The sequence below is a fragment of the Xenopus laevis genome, chromosome 6L, assembly GCF_017654675.1.
Source record: "Xenopus laevis strain J_2021 chromosome 6L, Xenopus_laevis_v10.1, whole genome shotgun sequence".
NCBI classification, from domain to species: domain Eukaryota; kingdom Metazoa; phylum Chordata; class Amphibia; order Anura; family Pipidae; genus Xenopus; species Xenopus laevis.
This window is the reverse complement of record NC_054381.1, coordinates 24,131,272-24,156,882: the sequence shown is the minus strand read 5'-3', so window position 1 is coordinate 24,156,882 and position 25,611 is coordinate 24,131,272. Positions and strand designations below refer to the sequence as shown.

At 38.3% G+C, this 25,611-nt stretch overlaps 1 protein-coding gene across 1 annotated transcript in view; it reads left to right on the top strand.

The window, feature by feature from the left end:
• The first annotated feature begins 3,787 nt into the window (after window positions 1-3,787).
• Window positions 3,788-25,611, top strand: part of yme1l1.L (YME1 like 1 ATPase L homeolog) — a 34,396-nt gene continuing 12,572 nt past the window's right edge. The window contains 9 exon segments of the mRNA NM_001091123.1: window positions 3,788-3,931; window positions 11,952-12,083; window positions 15,821-15,986; window positions 18,465-18,563; window positions 19,389-19,498; window positions 20,262-20,412; window positions 22,142-22,225; window positions 22,317-22,399; window positions 23,662-23,752. Coding sequence (NP_001084592.1) covers window positions 3,899-3,931; window positions 11,952-12,083; window positions 15,821-15,986; window positions 18,465-18,563; window positions 19,389-19,498; window positions 20,262-20,412; window positions 22,142-22,225; window positions 22,317-22,399; window positions 23,662-23,752 — 949 coding nt within the window. The 5' untranslated portion in view covers window positions 3,788-3,898.

Here is a 25,611-nt window from a genome sequence, read left to right as displayed (position 1 = left end):
TCGGCGGCCATCTTTGATTAGAGCTAAATAATAAAACTATGTACTTTATAGTCAGTAGGATTGTCATGTGTTCTCAGTGATTACAATTTCACAGGCCTGGGTTTATTTCTATTAGCAGGGATGTAACCATAAGTTACCCAGCCACACAACAAACTCATTTTAGCTCCCTCCCTAAACTCTGGGAATAAGACATTTCATGTTTAGAAACTATTTAAAGGAGAATTCAACCCTAAAGTTAAAAAAAAACCTACCCCTTATCCCCCAGTCTAAGTGTTACCCCGGGCAATGCCCGTAACGTTTTACTTATTCAGGCATCAAAGTTCATGGGCACCATCTAGGGTTGCCACCCAGCCGGTATTTAACTGGCCCAGCTGGAAAAACAGGGTTCAAGGCCGGTATTAAAAAAATACTGTCAATTACACGACCGGTAAAATTCTGAGGGGAGAAACCGCCATTTAGTTTTAAGCAGCTTCGCTGCTCCCTCCTCAAAATCCCCAGCTATGCGGGTTGCGGCGCCTGGGACGTCAAGGCTAGGGTTGCCACCTGGCCGGTATTTTACTGGCCTGGCCAGTAAAAATGATGCTTGATGCCAATGTTATTAATAGGAAAAAACACCAAGAATATAGGAAGGCCGGTATTTTTTTCCAGAAAAGGTGGCAACCCAAGTCACGGCGCTTACGTGACGTCGTGACATCACAGTTTCGCCTGATGAAATTTGGGCGGCGTGACTGGCATTGTTAAAGGCGCAAGTGCCGAGGGAACGTGCGGACATAAACAGCCTGGCAAACTGACAGCAGTGACTGTGGACAGTGGAAGTGTCTGGACTGTGGCGGGCTGTTAGGAACTGAATGATTAGTATGCTTATACCAAGGCCACCTCCTGTTCCTATTTAATACCAAAGAGAGGAATGGAGGGAAAGATAGATGATGTTTAGTGAGAAGCAGCTAAAATAACAAAGAAGAGAGAATAAAAATAAGCTGGAAATGTATTGCATACCTCCCAACTGTCCCTTTTTCGGAGGGACAGTCCCTCTTTTGACAGCTGAACCCGCAGTCCCTCATTTGTACTGGAAAGTCCCTCTTTTCTATGCACTGAACAGCCAGAAAAAGAAACAAAGTTTCTCACTTAATTGGCTTTTAGCAGAGAGCCCAGAACAGTTAACAGGTGCAAATAAGATACTTTGTAACAATTTTGAGACACAAAAACACAGTTTAGATAAGGAGAAATATTTTAAAACTTTCATAACCTGCCAAATTTTGTAAAACAAACATGGTAATTAGGGGGTGTGGCCACAGAAAGGGGTGTGGTCAAAAAACTGCTGCGATACGTGCGGGAAAAAAAATTTTGTCCCTCTTTTTACTTCCAAAATGTTGGGAGGTATGGTATTGCAGTCTAAAGTTTTCTGGTGGACCCCTTGCATCACCCAAGTGTACAATTTGTACTACTGGAACTGGTTAGGCTGGTAAAATACTGGCCAGCTGGCAATCCTATTAATATCCTATTCTTGACCAACATTTGATTCAGTAGTTAATACACCCCTGTACTGAATCCTGCACACTCACTGTGATTGTTGAAAATCCAAAAGTTAAACTCTTCTCTACAGTCCCAACTCGACTGTAATGTGAAAAGGAAATCATGCCTGCTTAACAGAGAGCAGACAGTAGAGCTTGTGCAATCATGGCATGGAAGATTAGAAGCTTTACCTTGTACAAAGGGATCTGTCCCTCATTGTTCAAAGTTCGGGAGGGTTAAGCCAGGGTTTACTTTGAAGGCTTCCTCTTCCAGCATACAAAGACTTTACCTTTCTGTGACCTGCTGCCCCTTAACATGGTTAATCCTGGTCTCCCTCCATGTAACATTCTATGCCCGAGACAGCCTTTATGATCACTTCAACTAATATTTATACGGACTAAAGGGAGTCACTAGCCAGAGTCGGGTGTGATGAGAGAGTTGAAAAGAAACTGGTAAGATTCAGGAATTCCAGCTAATAGAACATCCGGTTAATAATCCTAACTCTCCCCTTGCTCCTTCAGTTTCTCTGAGTGTCTGCTCTCCAGCCCCATGGTCTCCTAGACATACTCCCATCTGGACTCCCTGCTCCTTACCCTTAACTAGCATTAACCCTCCTGCTCTCTGCAGGCAACATTGCATGAGATTTTGGATTTCTGTTATCATAGGGCACATTAAATGCCATAGAGCTCATGAGGGGAATATGTATGAATGTAGATGTTCGATTTATCATGAGTAAAGGGAAGACATATATTATACCATAGCCTATACTACTGCTCATAATACAGAATCTAGGGCTGCTGCAATTGCTTCATGACATACGCAAACCACAACTACCACCTACAATATGATAATGCTGATTATACCCAATCCTGCCTCCTGGTCTGTAATGGTAGCCATTACAGGTCTGGGGGTTCCACAATCTCAGCCATAGCCACAGTTCACATGAATCAATGAATCAAAAACTATTGTTGTGGTGGTTTTCACAAGATCTACATTACTTCCAGCAAATTGTAGGCTAGAACCCACAGTAAGAACAAAGCCCAAGGCTGTTACCCTTTTTCACTGACGTTTACTGGAAAAGGCAGGTTTGAATCCAATAGTCTACTACTTGTACACTTTCTTATTTTAAGGCAAAAGGATAGTGGGCATTGCAGGTTTATAAGTGAGCTATAGGCAATTCTGGCTGAATTTGAGGTCCCTGTATCCATTGGAGAGAAAAAAAAAAGAAAACAGAAATAATTCTTACACTCAAAAAAAATAAAAAAATTGGCAACTTGCATGAGGTAAAAAAGAAGAGGTAGAACGCTGGTTAACCAATTACACAGTACAAAAGCTGCAATCCTTGAGAGGACTTCTGAATTTTGTATGCAAGTTTATCACGATAAGGAGGTTTGTTAAAGGAGAACTAAACCTTAAAAAAGAAGTAGGCTAGCAATGTTGCACATTTCATTGGGTTTCTGTTAGGGATGCACCGAAGCCACTTTTTTTAATTCCGAATCCTTTGCGAAATATTCGGCCAAATACCGAACCGAAAAGGGTGGGAAGGGGAAAACATTTTTACTTCCTTGTTTTGTGGCAAAAAGTCACGTGATTTCCCTCCCCACCCGGTTCGGACGAATCCTGCTGAAAAAGGCCAAATCATGAACAAAATCCTGGATTCGGTGCATCCCTAGTTTCTATACCAGCCCAAGGCAACCACAGCCCTTTAGCAGTAAAGATCTGTGTCTCCAAAGATGCCCCAGTAGCTCCCCATCTTCTTTTCTGCGGATTCACAACATATTCTATTGCCCGAGCTTAGGGACCAACACACAAAATACTGTATATATAGAATATAAATGCCACAATACAAAGCTGATTAATGCAGCTTTGCATTACATGACAGCTCAGAAACCAATGCAATATGGATAAGAATTTATCAACATTGCAGCATCAGCTCCTGTGAGACTGTGACATGTGAACCCCACTTTCTGCATGATGCCTTCTCATTAAATGGCCAGATCACACTACGCATGTGCAGTGTCGCTGACACTTCTAGCAGCTGCTATGGGGACGGGGCTGAGACACTGACTGCAGGCAGGGGCTGCTCTAGAACTATAGCGCTGTACCGAGTCCCGAGGACATATTGAGGAAGAGTAAATGAGTTGTGTTCCAGTAATTACACTCGAGAGACCGATAGATACCATCCACGTGCTGTACACATCTAATATGACAGCGCTAAGGAAGGCCGGACACCAGACTTTATGCCTGCGCCACGCGCGGAAGTGACATCAGTGCCCCGGAAGTTCCTGCTCGCTGGGTTATCCTGGTCACCTTTGTTGTATCACACCGGAGCCGGATTCTTTTCTTCTAAGCAGCGCTCGGGAGAAACCCTAGACGTACCGGGAAGATGTTGTCGCTGTGCAGTACGGTGCAGCCGCAGGTAAGAGGAGCGGCAGTGTCTGGGATCTACAACTTGCGGCTCTCCAAGTGCTGACACCTGTCGCTGTGGGTGGTGGTGGTGGGAGATGTAGGGAGTCGCAGTTTCATAGAAAAGCTTTGCCCTCGCCATGAATCTGGTGGCACTCGTGTCATTCCTCATTACATATGCTGTCCGTTGCCATTCCTGTTCGTGGTGGTGGTGGTGGTGCCTTCCCCGTGATACGATGTGCTGCCATGCCTGGTTTTGTGTTAGTCTTCATGTATGCTTTAATATTAATTATTAATCCCTGTGCCAGCCCATAGCAAACACTGTATCCATCTCTCTCCCATTCTTGCTGGCACTCCCATCCATAGGCAGTTTGGGCACTTTTTGGGGTTATTGTCTGGCATCCCCAGCTCTTGTTCTGTTTAGAAATACTAAATGGCATGTATTGTGTAATGTATTGTGGCACACACGTGGTGCCGTTGTTGTGTCTGTGTGTGTATACATTGTATTTCGGCAGTCACAACTGTATCTTATTGTATCTGTTCTATACACTGGACTTCAGCAGCCACAACTGTATATTACTTATTGTATCTTTTCTATACACCGCACTAAAGCAATCACAACTGTGCTGAACTACAGGTATGGGGCCTGTTATCCAGAAAGCTCGGGACCTGGGGTCTTCCGTATAATGGAGAACGCAATTTGGATATTCATACCTTAAAGGAATTGTTCAGTATAAAAATAAAAACTGGGTAAATAGGCTGTGCAAAATAAAAACATGTTTCTAATATAGTTAGTTAGCCAAAAATGTAATGTATAAAGGCTGGAGTGACTGGGTGTCTAACATAATAGACAGAACACTACTTCCTGCTTTTCAGCTCTCTTGGTTTACACTGACTGGTTACCAGGCAGTAACCAATCAGTGTCTTGAGGGAGGGGGGCCACATGGATCATATCTGTTGCGTTTGAATCTGAGCTGAATGCTGAAGATCAATTACAAACTCACTGAACATTTATGTCCCATGTGGCCCCCCTTCAAGTCGCTGACTTACTCAGAGTTTGAGAGCTGAAAAGCAGGAAGTAGTGTTCTGGCTATTATGTTACACATCCAGTCACTCCAGCCTTTATACATTACATTTTTAGCTAACTATATTAGAAACATGTTTTTATTTTGCACAGCCTATCTATTTACCCAGTTTTTATTTTCACACTGAACTGTTCCTTTAAAAGTCAGCCCACACGAGCAGATTCAGGGAAATTAGTCGCCCCAGCAACAAATCGCCTCTTCTTCGGGGCGACAATCTCCCTTAACTGCCCTCCGCCGGCTAAAATGAAAATCTCCTGCGGCAATGCACACGCAGCGCTTCGTTTTCCGAAGTCGCCAGAAGTTTCCTCCTGAGGCAACTTTGGGCGACTTCGGAAAATGAAGATTTTCATTTTAACCGGGGTAGGGCAGGGGGAAGGCAGTTCAGGGAGATTGTTGCTCCTAAGAAGAGGCGATTTGTCGTTGGGGCGACTAATCTTCCCGAATCTGCTCGTGTGGACTGACACTGACTCTGTTGCTCAAGTATTTATTTTGGGGGTATAGTTTAGTTTATATAAAATCATTTAAACATTAAATAAACCCAATAGGCTGGATTTGCTTCCAATAAGGATTAATTATATCTTAATTTGGATCAAGTACAAGGTACTGGTTTATTATTACAGAGAAAAAGGAACATTTTTTTAATTATTTGGATAAAGTGGAGTCTCTGGGAGATGGCCTTTACGTAAAAAGGATAATGGGTTTCTGGATAACAGATCCCATGCCTGTTCTTGTGTTAATTATTATTTAGACTGGATTTCATTAGTAAGAACAGTGTTGTGTACATCATGGCTTTTGTTATACACCGAATTTCAGATCAGATTCTACTGTTGTCTCTTATTTGCATTAGATTGCATCAGTCAAGATACTGTTGTACATATTATCTCTATTATTTGCACTAGATTGCAGCAGGGAGAGCAAAGTTGTTCTCAGTGTCTTTGTTATTTAAGCTGGCCATAGATGTTGAAATTTTTAAAAGATCCGATTGTCATTGTGAGACCACGATTATCTCGGAACGATCGTACGAATTGTCCATCAACTAAAAAGACCAATTTGCCAGGAAAACAAAGGGGAGCTGCCTGCTTGTCCCCGCAAAAATAGATAGATTGCACTGGGACCGATAAAGATTTTTTAACCTGGCCGATTAATTCCCTGACAGATGTCGGCCGAAAAATCGTAAAATGCTCGATCGTTCAAATCCCACTAACCGCGCAATAATTTCAAAGGATTGGTCGGACTTCGCTAAAATCGGTCGTTCGGCAAGAGAAATCTTTGCGTCTATGGGGACCTTTAGATTGGATTTCATCTTTTGCGATTCTATAGAGTTGGTTTCAGCAGTCAGACCAGTGTTTGACACATTGTCTCTTGTTATATACTGGATTTCACCTGTATTCTACCTATTGTGTATATTTGCACTAGATCAAAACAGTTAGAGCAATGATGTACCTACTGTGTTTATTTAAACTGAATTTCAGCAGTCAGAAGTTCAGAACAGTGTTTTACACATCGTATCACATGATATATACACTGGAATTCAGTTTAGGTTTTACTCATTTTGTCGCCAGTACACCGCGGATATAAGCCGTCAGGACAGCGTTCTTCACATTGTGTCTGTTATGTATACATTTCAGCAGTCAGAACAGGTATACTTAGGGGCACATTTACTAAGCTCGAGTGAAGAATTCGAATGAAAAAAAGTTCAAATTTCGAAGTATTTTTTTCGGGTACTTTGACGATCGAATTGGCTACTACAACCTTCGACTACAATTCGAACTAAAAATTGTTCGACTATTCGACCATTCAATAGTCGAAGTTTTGTCTCTTTAAAAAATACTTCGACTACATAGTTCGGCAGTTTAAACCTACCGAGGTACAATGTTGGCCTATGGGGACCTTCCCCAGCACTTTTCTAACCTTTTTTTGATCAAAGAAAAATCGTTCGATTGATCGCTTAAAATCGTTCGATCGATTGCTTAAAATTGTTTGATTTGAAGGATTTTATCGTTCGATCGAACGATTTTTACTTCGATCGATCAAAGGATATGCGCTAAATCCTTCGAATTCGATATTCTAATGATTTAAATTCGAGGGTCGATTCGAGGGTTTGTTAACCCTCGATATTCGACCCTTGATAAATGTGCCCCTTATTGTATCTGTTATTTAGACTGGATTTCAGCAGTCAGAACAGCGTTAAACAAGCACAGTGTACCGTGTCAGAATTGGCATGACTTGGGGAAATGCTTTCATAGTTCAGATCACAGGTATATTAGTGGGAAACAGTAGGTGTAGCCACACAGTTCCGTGGACTGCAGCAGTGTCTGTTTATACATTAACCAATGAACCTTTCTACAGCATGGGAACAGTAACACCAAAAAATGAGTGTTTTAAAGTTATATAAATAACATGTAGTGTTACCCTGCACTGGTAAAACTGACGTTTGATTCAGAAACACTACTGGTGTTGCAATGGCGGAAATTGAAAAAAGGCTATATGGCACAGGTTACGTAGTGGATAACACCATTATGTTCTACAGAGCTTATCTGCTATCAGCTGCGTAACTTGAGCCTTTTCTCCTTTGGATAGCTGCCCCCATTGCTACACAGCAGCTTATTTATATAAACAATAGTAGTGTTTCTGAAGCCAACACTGCATTTTTACCAGTGCAGGGCAAAACTGCATTATATTTTTATTACTTTAAAACACTTCAATTTTTTTATGTTACTGTTCCTTTAAGCCTTATTGTGTAATGTGTTGTGTGTTTGGAACAACTTGGGCCAGTATCTGGCTTGTAAGCATTCCAGGCTGCATTCCTTTAGCACATATTACAGGTCACTAGAGAACAGCTGAACTTGCATTCTCCATTGGCTACTAGTACAGGCTATGGATCTGACTTCATAACAAGCTGCACAGTAATAATCTGACTTGCTCATATCTCCATGTGTCTAAGACAGGATATTAAGTGTCTCTTTTTGGGGCCAAGGCCACCAGAATTTAGCTGAACCCTGCAGAATGTGGAAAAAGCAACAGGGCCACAAAGGGCCCGCCAACTATGGGAGAAAAAATTGATTATAATTGGGACAATTGGGATTTGCATTTAGTTGTATTGTGGATTAATTGATGTGAAGTTATTCCTTTATAATACACAAAAGCCATGAATATCCTGTAAATTATATCCTTATAAACGGTGAGTAGTGATGTCATCAGTTATAAACGGTGAGTAGTGATGTAATTTCTGTCACATGAGTCACTAAAATTTGTGTATTATAATTAATAAAGTACCCCCAGTTGTAAAATATGAGGATATTAGAAGTTACCAAGTCTGCAATTTCAACAATCTGTTTGCTAGGGTCCAAATTACCCTAGCAACCATGTATTGATTTGAATAAGAGACTGAAGGCCTGAATAGAAAGATGAGGAATAAAAAGTAGCAATAACAATAAATGTGTAGCCTTACAGAGCATTTGTTTTTTAGATGAAGTTAGTGACCCCCATTTGAAAGCTGGAAACAATCAGAAGAAGATGCCAAATAATTCAATAAAAATAAATGTGTTGTCACTGAATCACATTTTGGAAAAGAGGGTCAAAAATAGCATATTAAAGGCATTGTTTACCTTTACATAACTTTTAATATGAAGTATAGAGTGATATTCTGAGACAATTTGCAATTGTTTTTTATTTTTAAGTTATTTAGATTGTTATTCAGCAGCTCTCCAGTTTGCATTTGCTTGCATTTGTCCAAATTACCCTAGCAACCATGCATTGATTTAAATAAGAGACTGAAATATGAATAGGAGAGGCTTGAATAGAAAGAGGAGCAAAACAAAGCAGTTATAAGAATAAATATGTAACCTTACAGATCATTTTAGATGGGGTCAACGACCCCCCTAATTGAAAGCTGGAACGGTCAAAAGAAGGCAAATAATTAAAAAATTATTAATTTTTTAAAGGAGCTGTAAAGCTTAGGAAAAATTATGGCTAGAAATCCTGTATATATATATAGTTTACTCACTATATAAAGCACAGGCTTCTTGTTCTCTGAACTGCTTCTGAGAAACTAAGCATTAGTAGAAAATTGAATTACAACGTAGATCACAGAAGTTGAAGCTAAACAGGCAGATAATTGAGCAATTCTGTTGTCTTTGCTGTTGAAAATGTGAATTTGTTAATAATTAGCCTTGTATATTTATAAAAAAAACAGGAGCATTGATCAATTATCTGCCTGTATAGCTTCAACTTCTGTAATCAATGACAGGTGTAATTCAATTTTCTACTAATGCGTGTCCCAAATTTCAGGTGGCAGCACAAGCACAGAGCATGTGCAGTGAATTAGCAGAATAAAAGATGGGGAGCTACTGGGGCATCTTCACAGTCACAGACAGATCTTCTTCGCTAAAAAGTTGTGGGTGGCCATGGGCTATAACAGAACCTCCAAAACATAATTTGTAGCAAGTTTAGATTCATTGTTGAACTTTAGTTCTCTTTTAAAAGGGTGGTTCACCTTTAAGAAGACTTTTAGTATGTAATAGAATGGCCAATTCTAAGCAACGTTTCCATTGGTTTTCCTAATTAATTTTTTATAGTTTTATAATTATTTGCCTTTTTCTTCTGACTCTTTATAGCTTTCAGATGGGCGTCGCTGACCCCATCTAAAAACAAATGCTCTGTAAGGCTACACACTTAGTAGAGCGAAAAGCCAAACTTTAACTAAAAAATTTTGTTCTACTATCGTGCTTCTGCCCTGGAAAATTGGAAGAAAGAAGAACCCGGAAGAGGATCACCCTGTGGTGCTCACTGGAAGAACCCCGGGCCGGTGCAGTTTTCTCCTTTAAACCACTAGTTCAAACCTGCGTACCAACTCACATGTTCATGTAAAAGAACAAATGGGAAAGTTTAGACATTTTATACGTCAACATTAAAAAAAATGAAGGCTTGTAATATGCACTTCAGCAGTGTATAGTCTAGTGTTCTGCGTTCTTGAATTTGTTATGAGAGCGCCTAGAGGCCTTATCATCAGGGACTTAAATTATTTGAATTAAAAATACAAATTTTCCAGCCCGTATTATGTTACCCTATGGGGATATACATAGCTGAGATAGAATATAATAGAGTATAAGCCTGGAAATGAAAAATAAGCTCCTGCTTTGAGGCCACTGGGAGCAACATCCAAGGGGTTGAAAAGAAACATGTTGCTCGCGAGCTACTGGTTGGGGATCACTGATGTAGTGAGTGGTATTCTGAGACAATATGCAATTGGTTTTCATGTTATATTATCATTATATTGAGTCTGTGCGTAAGCTCAGGTAACTGATAGCAGCCCAGAGCATGATGAAGAGCTACTGGGGGCATCATCTTCAGATGCACAGATATTCACTGCTAAACAATTGTAGTCACCTTGGGCTGGAGTAGAACCCCAGAAAATAATGTGCAGCATTTGTAGCCTTCTGTTAGGCATAAGTACGTACTCCTATAAATGAAGCAAGGTAGTTCTTGGCATGTCACAGCTGTATTATCCCACCCATTAATTAAATTGTTTTTAAAGGGGTTGTTCACCTTTAAATTAACTTTTAGTATGATGCAGAGAGGGATATTCGGAGACAATTTGCCATTGGTTTTCATCTTTTATTAATTCTGCTAAATGTTATTTCGCTTTTTATTCAGCAGCTCTCCAGTTTGCAATTAACAGTCTGTTTTCTAGGGTCCAAATAACCCCTGCAACCATGCACTGATTTGAATTAGAGACTGGCATATGAAATGAACAATAAAGTAGCAATAACAATACATGTGTAGCCTTACAGAGCATTTGTTTTTTTAGGTGGGGTCAGTGACCCCCCAGTTTTAAAGCTGGAAAGAGATTGCAAATATTTAAGATTGCAAATATTAAAAAATAAATAAAGACTGATTGAAAGTTACTTAGAATTAGCGATTCTATAACATACAAAAAGTGAAAATAAAGGTGAACCACCTGATTAAGAATTACATTGTGTATTAGCTGACTCTCTACATTGGGTTTTCTCGTACATTGACAGTGTTCAGTTATTTGTGAAATGCAAGGGTAGTAGATGCTGGAGTTGCTGTATAGTAAGTTATTTGTCAGTGTTACTGAAACAAATGAGTTTAACTATGAATGATAATTGCTGGGGGTGTGAGAAGGCTCAATGTACATTGTTACATGTTTGGTACACTTGTCCAGTGTTAACAAATTTTTGGAATACTGTCCTCCCTATTTGTGAGGAAGTAATAGGATCTCCAATCCCATTATTAAATCCAGCAAGTATCCTATTGTTTTATGTTTTAGAAAGAATTAAAGGAGCTAAAAGAGATATTTTGTTACAATTGCTTATGGCGCTAAATCTCTAATACTCTAATAATAATGATAATAATCTCTAATATTGTGAGATAAAAATCCATCTTCGGTAGAAAAGTGGATATCGGTAGTTACAGAGATAGGTCAGATGGAACAATTTACTGCATTAGCCAATGATAAATATGTGCAGTATGTTGAAACATGGTCATGGTGGTTCAAATATTTAAAGGTGGATAATTAAGTACATATTGGTAATATTTCAGTGATCTATAGTGATTGGTAAGGAATCATTAAGCCCTAAAAAAAAAGAGTGAATTAAAAGTGGTTTTAAGCGAAAAACAACATAGCCCTGAATTTTTATTTTATTGTTATATGTGCAAGTACAAAATAACTTTTTTTTTTTTTTTTTAAATTCTTTATTTGGTACTTGCACATATAACAATAAAATAAATTAATCCAATACAATTTAATATGTATACGTTTTTCCAAAAATTTGTCCGTGTAAAAAGCAAGGGTAACAGATGCTGGAGTTGTTCTATAGTAAGTTGTCAGTGTGAAATTCAGGGGTAGCAGATGCCGGAGTTGCTGGATGTTCAAATGCTGTGTGTTAATGTTCTTATATTCATTTGTATTACTTTGCCTTTCAGGTCACAGTGCCTCTAAGTCACCTTATCACAGCCTTCCACACCCCCAAAACCGCAGCTTACTTCCCCAGTTCTGCCTCTATCCAGAGTCTTCAGCGAGATGTGTGCCCTGACCATGAAGCTCACAACTCAGAGGTAAACACTTTAACCACAAGTAATTGTAATCTCTATTATTGTCCGTTTTCAGCACCTCCTAACATATCATCATTGCCAAAAATGAGTTGAAGGAAATGGATGTGCAGACAACTCCATTATTACAATTATGCAAGAAAAAGAACCATCAGAAGAGCTATTGCATCACACCTTCCATATAAAATAAATAAAGTGTATTAAGAGAAAGGAGAAAATGAATAAATGTATAAATGTATACGGCGATATTGGGAAGGTGTGGGTGGATTCAAATTAAATACTAGGGCTTTGGCACATCGGTCAAGCCCTATATACTTAATTGCGAGTCGTGGTGGCGTTGAGAGATAAACATCACTGGTTCCACTGGATATCATTTAGATTGAATCCGCACCTTTCCAATATCGCCGTATACATCCTCAGATAGAAAGTTTATTTTGTAAGAGGGTTAATTGGTCTGATGTAAGATCTAGGTGGGATAAATACACTAATTACTGCTACTCAGCAATATCCCAAATAATATAAGACCAGATCAATGCATCAAACTATTTTAAATTGTTTTTAACCCTATGAATTTGCCTAATTAATTTTTACCAAAAATGTTTTGAAATGTTTCAGCACATGATCACTGTTGAATGTAAAATTAATTAACACAGGGCACTTTATATTTAATCAATTAATATGAAATTTTGATCACATGATTGACATATATATGTTTGATACAAATGAACTTTGCTGTATCTAATGCACCAATGAATTATTCGATTTCCACGTATGAATTCTATTTTTACTTTTCTACTTTCTCTTAATACTCTTAATTTATTTTATATGGATGGTGCGACACAATAGCTCATCTGAAGGTTCTTACTTCACTACATAACCACAAGACATACACAATGGACTTCAAGGTTGTTCAACTCTGTTTAATATACTGTTGAAACCTCTTGGTAGTATTATGTGTTGAAAGGTATTTGCTGTGTACTAAAGGGGACGTTTCCCTTTATATTAACTACAGGTATGGGATCCGTTATCCGGAAACCTGTTATACAGAAAGACTGTCTCCCATAGACTCCATTTTATCCAAATAATCCAAATTTTTAAAAATGATTTTCTTTTTTTTTTCCTGTAATAATAAAACAGTACCTTGTACTTTATCCCAACTAAAGGTGGCCATACATTGAGAGATCAGCTCGTTTGGTGATGTCGCCAAACGAGCAGATCTCTCCCCAATATGCCCCCTTGAGGTGGGCAATATCGGCCTGATCCAATCGTGGGCCCTAGGGCCCAATGATTAGATCATAACGAAGGGTAAATGGGTGGTCAAATCGTGGGAGCGCATTACCGAACAGATGCGGCCATGATCCGACGAGATATTCTAGTCCTGTCTGACAGACATCTGTCCGACTTTCAGCCAGATATCGATTGGGGAAGCCTTTCTGAGGGCCCCATACACGGGCCAATAAGCTGCCGACAGCTGTCGACAGCTTTTATCGGTCCGTTTATGACCACCTTAAAATATAATTAATCCTTATTGCCTTAATCCTTGGGTTTATTTAATGGTTACATGATTTTTTAGTAGACTTCAGGTATGAAGATCCAAAGTAGGGATGCACCGAATCCAGGATTCGGTTCGGGATTCGGCCAAGATTCAGCCTTTTTCAGCAGGATTCGGATTCGGCCGAATCCTTCTGCCCGGCCGAACCGAATCCTAATTTGCATATGCAAATTAGGTATGGGGAGGGATATCACATGACTTTTCGTCACAAAACAAGGAAGTAAATTTTTTCCCCCTTCCCACCCCTAATTTGCATATGCAAATTAGGGTTCGGATTCGGTTCGGTATTCGGCCGAATCTTTCACAAAGGATTCGGTGGTTCGGCCGAATCCAAAATAGTGGATTCGGTGCATCCCTAATCCAAAGAGATCCATTATCCAGAATACCCCAGTCCCCAAGCATTCTGGATAACGGCTCCCATACCTGTATTAGCATGCTTTAGCTGGACCTGTTCTAGGCAACATTTGAACTGGTCTCCATTGATCCTCTTGCATCTCTCCTAGTTTTGTTTCGTTCCATCGTGCAACTGTAAAAGCCCAGGTAACAAAAGGATAGTTGTTAATTATAACACCTTTAATGGCTATTTGAAAAGGGGGTACATTTCAACTTTCAGGGCACACACACTCACTTGTGCAAACAGTTAATGACCCAAACGAACTAAAGGTTTCTTTATTCTCTGTTAATGACCCAGCCTGATATTCTGTACATGTTTCACAGAGGCTTAAAGGATAGTGGGTTTTTTTAGGCTGTAGGCTCCAGTTACTTGTCACTGTCTTTTCTCCGGAGCCCTGTAATTCTAGCCAGCATGTATAGTTAGTCTGAGCAATGGCATCTCTCTTATCTCTCCTTGGCAGGTTAAACTTCCCAGTATGTCCTGCCTGAACTCTCGCCTAGTGTTTGAAATTGATCCATGTCACATGACACTTGTCATGATCAGATGCAGTGGAACTGTACTGTGTCACGTATTTACTTGTGCCTTTATGCCTACTTTTCTACTCATTTGTTCCTTCACTCTCTTTGTGTACATATGAGCCCTCCTCACAGTTAAAATTATACAGGTATGGGTTCTGTTATTTAGAAAGTGCCCAATTAGAGGGAGGCAGTCTCCCATAGACTCCATTTTAAGCAAATAATTCAGATTTTTAAAATGGATTTTCTTTTTCTCTGTAATAATAAAACAGTGCCTTTTACTTGAGCCCAACTAAGATAGGATTAATCCTTATTTGAGGCAAAATCAGCCTATTGGGTTTATATAATGTTCAAGTACATTTACCATGGGTCGGATATCAAGGGTTAATTAACCTTCGAATCCAATGATTGGAAGAATTATAATCCATTGATCGAACGATTTTCCTTCGATCACAAATTGCTAGGAAAGCCTATGGGGACCTTCCCCATAGGCTAACATTGGTGCTCGGTAGGTTTTAGGTGGCGAAGTAGGGGGTCGAAGTTTTTTTAAAGAGACAGTACTTCGACCATCGAATGGTCGAATAGTCGAACGATTTTTAGTTTGATTCGAAGTAGTAGTCTAAGGTCAAAGTAGCCAAAAAAAATTCTAATCCTTCACTCTAGCTAAGTAAATGTGCCCCTTGATGCATCGAAATTCAGATTACAGAAATATCCTTTATCCGGAGAACCCCAAGTCTAGAGCAGTCTAGATAATAGGTCCCATACCTGTACATTCCAACACAGCTGTTTCTCCTGGTTCTAATACAGAGCTACTTAGTAAAATATCTGAAAACTCCACGTTTTTGCATATTGAAAGAAAGCAACTTTCTGATATACATTTAATGGTTTATAATTTTGAAATGTAATGGCTAGTGAAACCAGTTTTTTTTTTTTTTCTGATGGATCCTTCTTGGAAAATCTGCTCTTTAAAGGAACACTAATACATTCTTAAATATAGCAATATAACTTTTCCCATAAATCAATATAATATTTAAGTAATACAAAATGCTAACAATGCTATTATGGATGTAGATCATAATGGGACAACATCACAAAAAGTAGACCCCATATTAGTAAAGTATGGGCACTCCTGCTCTACATCATACTAAAGGTTACCAATCCCTTTAAGGTTATGTTAAGGATATGTCCCCTTTAATACATTCATCAAACAGGTGCTTGCTTGTGCATGTGTTCTTAGTATGGTATTGCTTACCCTTAAAATTGTCTTTCCTTTATCCTCAAGCCTACATTCAATCTACGAGACCTGGGTTTGACTGAACTGCGAATCAAGCAACTGGACAAGATTTTTGATCAGCTTCTTCCTGGAATCCACACAGACAAAAAGAAACATCCAGCCCACTGGCACACGTCTTATGTTTCTTCCCAGTCCTTCTTTGAAAACAAGAATGGTGTGTTCCTCATTGATAATGTTATTGTCTACCTGTAGAACACAGTACTGTACATTTATTGTTCAGTCTCTAGACCCTGCCTTGATCGTATAATCATATTTAGGTGACAGAGGTACAGGGGGTTAAAGGAGAACTAAAGCTCAACTAAAGAAGTAGCTAGAAATGTTGTACATTGTGTTTTTGGCTTCTGTACCAGTCCAAGGCAACCACATCCATTTAGCAATAAATATCTCCAAAGATGCCCCAGTAGCTCCCCATCTTCTTTTCTGCTGATTCACTGCACATGCTCTTTGCTGCTGTCACTTACTGAGCTTAGGGACCCGCTCACAATATACAGTACACATAGAACAGAAATGTCACAATATAAGGCTGATTAGTAATTAATACAGATAATTACTACATGGCAGCACAGAAACCAGTGCAAGTAGCATCATAATTTAATAATCAGCCCTGTAGCATCAGCTTATATTACAGGCCAACCTCATTTTCTACTGGATATTTTGCGACGACCCCTAAGCTTAGCTTCTCAACAGCTGCTCAGAGCCCACTGAGCATGTGAGTGTCACAGACACTTTCCAAGATGGTGACCCCCTGTGACAAGTTTGAAGTCCTGGATCATTGCTGCTATTGACAAGCTGAAACTTTAGGCTGGTGCAATAAGTGCAGTTTAAAGAACATGGCCTTTTTAGCCTTATTGATTTAGTTGTCCTTTAAGTGACTTCTCCAAGACCACATAGGATTTATCACCAGAAATGAACATAGCAAACCCTTTTTTCTCCTATACAGAAATGTTTTCTTGAAGATGTAGTGATATGTTTTAGTACCCTGGAGAAAGCTGTAGGAGTTATGAATGACCCTACAGAGGACAATTACATGCCCCTTAGTGCTCCTTTATTAAGGACTTGTGCTCAGATCAAAGCCTTAGGGCAGATGGTAGGCAGTGGCGTAACTAGATAGTACTGGGCCCCCAAAGCAAATTATTTTTCAGGCCCCCAAAATGTTTTGGGGTTGACTTGTTTCTCCAATATTTATTGAAATTTTATATGAATTAGGGCCCATAGGGCCCCTATACCTCCTGGGCCCCCCTGCAGCCGCAGGGTCTGCTTCCTCTATAGTTACGCCCCTGATGGTAGGACAGGACCCTAATGCAGGCTGTATGTCCTATTGCTCCTACAGGGCAGGTAGGGGATATATATGCCTCTTCCAGCCCACCCATCTCTAATTATAATAATATACTAATTATACAGTATATTACCATATATTTTCCCAATGTGTAAACACACAGCAAATCATGGGTGGTTCCAAAACGGTGGAGTTGGTCTGAAGGCTGAAGGGGTTGTTTGAATTAACTTTTAGTATGATATACAGAGTGATATTCTGAAAAAAATTGCATTGAGCATTATTTATTTTATTATTTGTGGTTTTTCAGTTGTTCAGCTTTTTATTCAGCAGCTCTCCAGATTTCCATTTCAGCAATCTGATTGGTATGGTCCAAGATACACTAGAAAAACGATGCATTGATTTCATTAAGAGATAGGAATATTAATAGGAGAGGGCGTGAATAGGAAGAAGGGTAATAAAAAAAATAGCAATAACAATACTTTTCTAGCTTTACAGCATTTGTTCTTTAGATGGGTCAGTGACCCCCATTTGAGTCGGCAGAGGAAGACAAATAATTCAAATACTACGAAAAAGAAAAAATGAAGGCCAATTGAAAAGTTACTTGGAATTAGCAATTCTATATTATACTTAAAAGTTAACTCAAAGGTGAACCACCACTTTAAACATTATTGAGCCTAAAGGAAAGCGACTGTGTGCCTGTGGGATTTTATTTGTATCATCTGTTAACTTTTTATGGGGTCACAACCATATATTTAAACTTAAATGTGGGGTTAGGAACCAAATCATCTTAACAACTCCCAATGGCTATGGCAGTGGTGTTTTGGAAATCAGTTTTTGAGAATATAGTGGAGCTTTGAGCACAAGATGTGGGAGTATGTGCCAAAACCCTTAGTGTTAGAAGGTATTGTCGGGTGACTGAGGGTTGAGGGCCCATTAACAAAGGAGCCATTGCACTAATCACATGCGTGTATCTTATTTCAGCATTGCATATGTTCAAGGCACAACACTGTCAGGGACAAGAGATCCCTAAACATATAACTGCCATTAGCAATTTGCATCTCATTTCTATAAATGGCCCATTAGGACAGAAGCACCAGGAACTGAATTGTAGGTCAGTGTATATTACAGTCACAGAGAGGCAGATTGAGATCACCAAGCATGTAACAATAATATTTGTATTGGAAGAAAGTCATGGAATGGATTAAACTGCTTTAAGGATAATCCTTCTTAAATTGGGTTTAGCATTAATGTTATTATTCTGATGATTTTTATGCAAAAATGCTGAATTTATTATTTGTATGGAAATATTCGCTGTATATTAATCAGTGCTTTTTAATTTTTTTTGGTGGGGTAAAGGTTTTTCCGGAATTTTCAGTACACTGGGCTCATGTTCCATACTCAGGCAAAAGCCCAGCCCACTCAAACAAATCTGCACTGATCTCCAGTATTGGCCAGGTATGTCTTAGATATCTGCAGTATTACACAACCATAGTTTATATAATATACATTATTAAAAAAATGTGTATGTATATGTGTATGTATATGTGTATAAATATATATATATATATATATATATATATATATATATATATATATATATATATATATATATATATATATATATATATATATATATATATATATATATATATATATATATATATATATAAAGTTAGAGATGCCATGAATCCAATAACATGTGGCGATGAATTTGAATTTAGTTTTTTATTGTTTAAAGGAGAAGGAAAGCTAACAGCAGTTTATTGCCAATAGATTAGGTGCAATAGTACAAGCTATACGTCTATATTTATTCTGCAGAATGCTTCACCATACCTGAGTAAACCGCTCTAGAAGCTTTCTCTGTTTGTTTACGATAGCAGCTGCCATATTAGCTTGGTGTGACATCACTTCCTACCCGAGTCTCTCCCTGCTCACTTATAGCTCTTGGCTCAGATTACAGTAGGGAGGGGTGAAACAGGAGGGAGAGAGGAGCAAACTGAGCATGCTCAAGCCCGAGCCCTGGATGTTTAAGTTGAAAACAGGAAGTCTGATACAGAAGCCCATGTGTACACAATAGAAGGAAAGAAATGCTGTGTTTCTTTTGACAGAGAACTCAGAGCAACATTACTTTGAGGGTTTACTTGTGTATTTATATAGACCTTTTTGATAAAGCTTACTTAGTTTTAGCCTTTCCTTCTCCTTTAAAGAGGTAAAAACTAATTTTCAGCCACAGCGGTCATTTATATGTTCTTACTAACAAGCTGAATTTGTCATTTTTAGTTTTTATTCAGTCTCGTGGGTTTAAAACGCTGAAAGTAAAAACAAGGCGCATGCAGTCAACCTCTGAAAGAATTGCACAAATGGAAAAAACTGCTCCGTCCTTTATGAAGGTAACTATGTAATAAGAACAGAAACTGATTTGTTCCTTATGTGTGCACCGGGGGTGTTTTTTATCTTGTGATACAATTGCATTCTTATGGTGGCCATACAGGTACAGATATTATTGTATGAAATGCAGGAGATGATGTGACTGATATCAGCAAAAAACTTGGGATTTCAGTCTCATTGATCGTCCAAGACATAACATTTTAATTGGGTGCCCAAACATCGGCAAAGGGATAATGTTGAATCATCAGATAGAGGTGGAATTCTGTTGTTTCTATCTGTATATCTGACAATTCAGCTTTAACATTTGCACAGGTATGGGACCTGTTACCCAGAATGCTTGGGACCTGGGGTTTTGCAGATAATAGATTTCAGTAATTTGAATCTTCATATCCTAAGTCTACTTAATAATGATTATCATTAAATAAACCCAATAGACTGGTTCTGCGTCCAATTAGAATGCATTATATCTTAGTTTGGATTAAGCACAAGCTACTGTTTTATTATTACAGAGAAAAAGGAAATTGTTTTTACAAATTTGGATAAAATGGAGTCTATGGTAGACAGCCTTTCCGTAATTCAGAGTTTTCTGGATAATGGGTTTCCCATACCTGTAGTGAAACTGAATGAATGGCCTCAGGAAAGATCGTAATATCTAAGATAGCCACATAATTCTCAACTTCCATAAGGATCACCCTATACAGTATGACATTTCTTTTAAAATGCTCGTTCTTTAAATCACTGATCCTTTTGGGCTGTTTCCTGTAGGGGTTTTTGTTGCGGGATCGATTACCAGATGTGGACAACCTGGATAAACTTGTTAAGAATAAAAATATCCCAGATGGACATCAGGACGCATTTAAGACAGGATTTGCTGAAGGTTTCCTAAAAGCACAGGCCCTCACCCAGAGAACAAACGGTAAGCAGATATTTACTAGCACAAGCCAATATGTTCTACTATAACCTTGGCTAAAACAAGTCCTGGGATCTTATGTAAGTCATAACTGTGTAGCATCCACATTGCAGAGGTTAGGAGCCAGTTTCTGTAGCGGCCATTCACATTGCACAGGATGGAGCTGTGCTGTACCGAGTTACATTTCGACTCCTGCGCTGTGTAATGAGGGAGCCTTAAAGTGACACTGACAACTAAAAACTACTTTTTAAATAATGAATGTACGGTACATTCAAAGTTAACTACAGGTCACGTTGATTGTTTTTTGCTGAGGTTTGTTTTTGTAAGTAATTGATAGCTGAACGTTCCTACACCTGACTGTTTTGCCAACCTGACTGTCCCATCTCAGCCTGTCAAAAAGTTTCTATTGCTAATGGACTCCTGCTGCACAAATATGGCAGCCCCCTCATATAGGGACATGGGGCATCAGACAGATAATGTAAAAGCAATGGGCAAATACTTTATGGCAAAGTTATAAAAATAAGTTGCTTTCAAAGGCAATATTATGATAGATGTAAAAAAGAGTTTAATTTCTGGTGTCAGTATCTCTTTAAAGGGGTTGTTCAACTTTAGATGAACTTTTAGTATGATGTACAGAGTGATATTCTGAGACAATTTTCAATTGGTTTTAATTTTTTATTATTTGTGGTTTTTCAGTTATTTATTTTTTTTATTCAGCAGCTCTCCGGTTTGCAATTTTAGCAGTCTGGTAGCTAGGGTCCAAATTACCCTTGCAACCATGCATTGATTTGGATAAGAGACTGGAATATGAATAGGAGAGGCCTGAACAGAAAGATGAATAATAAGCAATAAATGTGTAACTTTACAGAGCATTTGTTTTTTTTTTGATGGGGTCAATGACCCCCATTTAAAAGCTGGAAAGAGTCAGAAGACGCAAAACAAAACTATATAAAATAAATAATGAAAAGTTGCTTAGAATGAGCCATTTTATAACATACTAAAAGTCAACTTAAAGGGGACCTGTCACCCTAAGAAATAATTTCAATTTTTTTTTCCATCATGTTAGTTGAGCAAAATAAACTTTACTTACACGGTATTTATTTTTTAAATTTTGTTTCCTTCTGTCTTGGAATTATACAATCACAGCAAGCAGGCAGCAGCCATTTTGTGGACACAGTTATTAAGGGAAATTGTGTATCACCCCAAAATCTTGTGTATGCACCAGAATGGGGGACCTGATGTCCATGTGCAGTGCCCTACACAATTATAGAGCCTGAGGAGGGAAGGGGAAATGTGAGGAGAGCAGTGACATCTAGGAAGTGCTGAATGGAAAGTGAAAGTAATTGATTGCCCCTCCTCTATGCCACGGGAATAGAGGCGGGGCAGGTAATATTTGATTGACAGTTTAGATATTTAAACACCTTTATAACAGGTATGGATGTTTTAATGAAAACAATTTTTGGGGTTTCATATTTAATTTGCAAAGGACTTTCATTATGCAGCTTTTTATGTGTAGGTGACAGGTCCACTTTAAAGGTGAAGCACCCCTTTAAAGCCCATGTAGTACTTCCCCTGTAACATAAATGTCTACTTATAGAGCTGGTATATATTTCCAGTCCATTAAAGCATTTGGGATAAAGGGAAAGTTAAAGATCATGTTTGTGTTTCTTCATTAAATTGCTCATTAGAAAAGATGGTGTTTAAAATATAACATTATATTTGTGGAAATTTACAGATTCACTGAGGAGGACACGTCTGTTTCTGTTGGTTCTCCTATTAATTGGAATATACGGCTTGTCAAAGACTCCATTTTTGTCAGGTAAAGACTTTGTGTCCGTATGAAGAAGTATTGCTAAATATTTTTTACACACCATCAACCATCGTGATTCTGTATCCCCTTTTGTTTGCAGTTCGCTTCAGGACAACATCAGGTCTTGATGCTTCAGTTGATCCTGTCCACATGAAAAATGTCACTTTTGAACACGTCAAAGGGGTATGTATGACTTTTTGGCAGTTTAAAGGGGATGTTTCACCTTCGACAAATTTCTAATATGACATCCTTTTTACAGCTGACTTTTTTTTTTTTTTTTTTTATAATATAAAGCCATGCCAAGTTAATTGCCATTGAAGCTGTGCTTCAACCATCCTGAGATTCCCCCGCACAGTAGGCTGAATTGCATGAGAAAGATCCCATTTTTGCACAATTATATCTGTTTTACCCACAGCAATTCACATAGGATGCAATTGAAAGTAGGAATGCAGTGAATCCACTATTTTGGATTCGGCCGAAATCCTTGGCGAAAGGTTCCGAATACCGAACCGAATCCTAATTTGCATATGCAAATTAGGGGTGGGAAGTGGGGGGAAAACATTTTTTACTTCCTTGTTTTGTGACAAAAAATTACACGATTTCTCTCCCCGTCCCTAATTTGCATATGCAAATTAGGATTCAGGTTCGGCCAGGCAGAAGGATTAGGCCGAATCCTGCTGCAAAAGGCAGAATCCCGGCCGTAAACCGAATCCTGGATTCTGGGCATCCCTAATTGAAAATTATTTTCATGTATTGTGTTGGGCAAGATATCTCATGGTTGACAAAGTGCCCAAAGTAAATGGTTTTCTTTAACCCTTCCTAGCCCTAATTTGCACAAGCCAATTAGTCTTTGGATTTTGTTGGGTATTCGGCCAAATTGTTCACAAAGGAATCGGGATTCGGCCAAGTTCTAAAATACTGGATTTGATGCATCCCTAGCAAATTTGTGCACATCCCTACTCATTCTAAATACAGCTTTATCAGCATGTTTTATAAGTCCAAGACAGAAACATGGAGGTGCTATCCATTCAGGCTGCGGAATCCATAATGAGAGTCTGCTCAGGGAGCGCTATTAACTGATGAGTTTTGAAAAAAACATGTTTCCTTGTGACAGTATCGGGCCTCTTTCATTTAATTGAATCAGATTTTATTCGCCGGCTTGGAGCATTGTTTCAGGAGTCAGAGCCGAGACAAGATAACTTTTTAATAGCCATGTGTAAATAACTTTAAAACCATTGAAAATCTGTCATGTGTATTGGAAAGTTTTTTTAAATTATGTTTTCTTTTTGGGTGGGAGATCGCTTCAATATCATCCAGCAGCAGGGTCTCATCACTTCTTGTTTTTGCCATGATCAGCTACAATGAAAGTGATCTAGTCTAGATATTGATCCTTTATGTTACAAAAAATGAACCATCTAACATGCATGGATTTTTGCTCGGAACAGGCTGAAGAGGCTAAAAATGAACTCCAGGAAGTTGTAGATTTTTTGAAAAATCCACAGAAATTCACAGTTCTGGGAGGCAAACTTCCAAAAGGTGAGTTTGTTTTTGGGTAAAAGTATTTACACACGCACGTATATGTATGTATGTATGCATGTATGTATGTATGTATGTATGTATGTATATATATTTCTTTGTTTTTTATACACCTATAATGCCTGATTGGGTAAATTTCAATATTTGACCCTGATACACTTTATGTATAATATAGTATTGTTTAAAGATCTATTACAATGATCTAGGAACAGGCAGCAATTGATACACTTAGGGTTAATATCACGAGTATAAATGGTTTAATACTTAGAGTCACGTTACAAACGCATATTATGTAAACCTGTTTGGCGCATTTTAGGAGCCCAACAGTGTTGGTTCACTGGTTACCTCAACGGTATATTACTCAGGGGTTAACAACGAAGCTAATGAGCATCCTGTGTAAGGGAGAAATAATGGTTAATTTATATTACAGAAACCAGACTTCTTCTGAGCACCATAATAGTCACACCTTAAAAGCAATACAGATGGTATTTCCAGTTATCGCTAAGGAGGGATCCCTTTCATCTGTACTTTGTAACATAAATAACCTATTGCGTTGTGAAACATAGAAAGTGGCAACTGCTACAAAATATGTTTTTAAATCTCTTTATTTAGCCTAAGATGGGTGTTTTAATATGAACTGACTATTTTTGAATTTTTTTCTTTGGTTAAGCATTAATGTTTTTATATGTGGAGTTTAAACACAGTGATGATGATGATGATGATGACTTGTCAATTATTTTTTCCCGCCATCATGTTTATAAAATGCATTTTCTGAGTGTCCATCATTACTTTGAGAAAGGCCTCGGAGAGGCCGAAACTTTAGTCTTTTAGTTAATAAAACATTTTTATTTTTTGTTTAAGTCCTAAGAGTGCAGACCTCTTTTGTGGGATATATATATATATATATATATATATATATATATATATATATATATATATATATATATATATAGTAATACATCTTCAGTATCCGCACTCCAATTAAGCAATCTCAGGGGTGCACGGCCAATTCTCAATCATATAATCAAAATTTGGAATAAAGCATTCCTGGGCCAGCACTTCCCTTAGTAAAACAAGTGTCTTTTTATTTTACACACATCACAGTGCTCCAACGTTTCGGTCCATCTTGGGACCTTTCTCAAGGATGAGTAAGAGGGACTGAAACGTTGGAGCACTGTGATGTGTGTAAAATAAAAAGACACTTGTTTTACTCAGGTATATACATCCATCTAAAGAAGATCAGGGCTTAAAAATATGAAGAAGGTTTTATTGAAAATGACACAGCATAGTCCTATGCTGTGTCATTTTCAATAAAACCTATTTCATATTTAAGCCCTGAGAGTGCTGATCTTTAGATGGATGGAGATATTATATTGATCGTGCACCCAGACAAACAAACACTTTTATTCTGTTATCTGGAATCCCGTTATCCAGAAAGATCTGAATCGCAGGGGAGGACTTCTCCAACAGACTCCATTATAATCAAAATATTCTAATATTTAAAAATGATTTCCTTTTTCTCTATACTAATAAAAAAAAGTACCTTGAACTTGTTTCCAACTAAGATATAATTCAACCTTATTGGATGCAAAACCAGCCTATTGGGTTTATTTAATGTTTACATTTATTTTTTAGAAGACTAAAGTTATGGAGATCCAAATTACGTTAAGTTCCCTTATCTGGAAAACATCAGGTCCTGAGCATTCTGGATAACAGGTCCCATACCTGTAATATATTACCATTGTTATTTTGCATAGCTGAATTTCAGACAGTTCAACATTTAGATATTTTGGTTGGCAGCTTTTTAATAGAAGACTGGTAGGACATTTCATTCACTTTGCTAATATCATTATTACAAC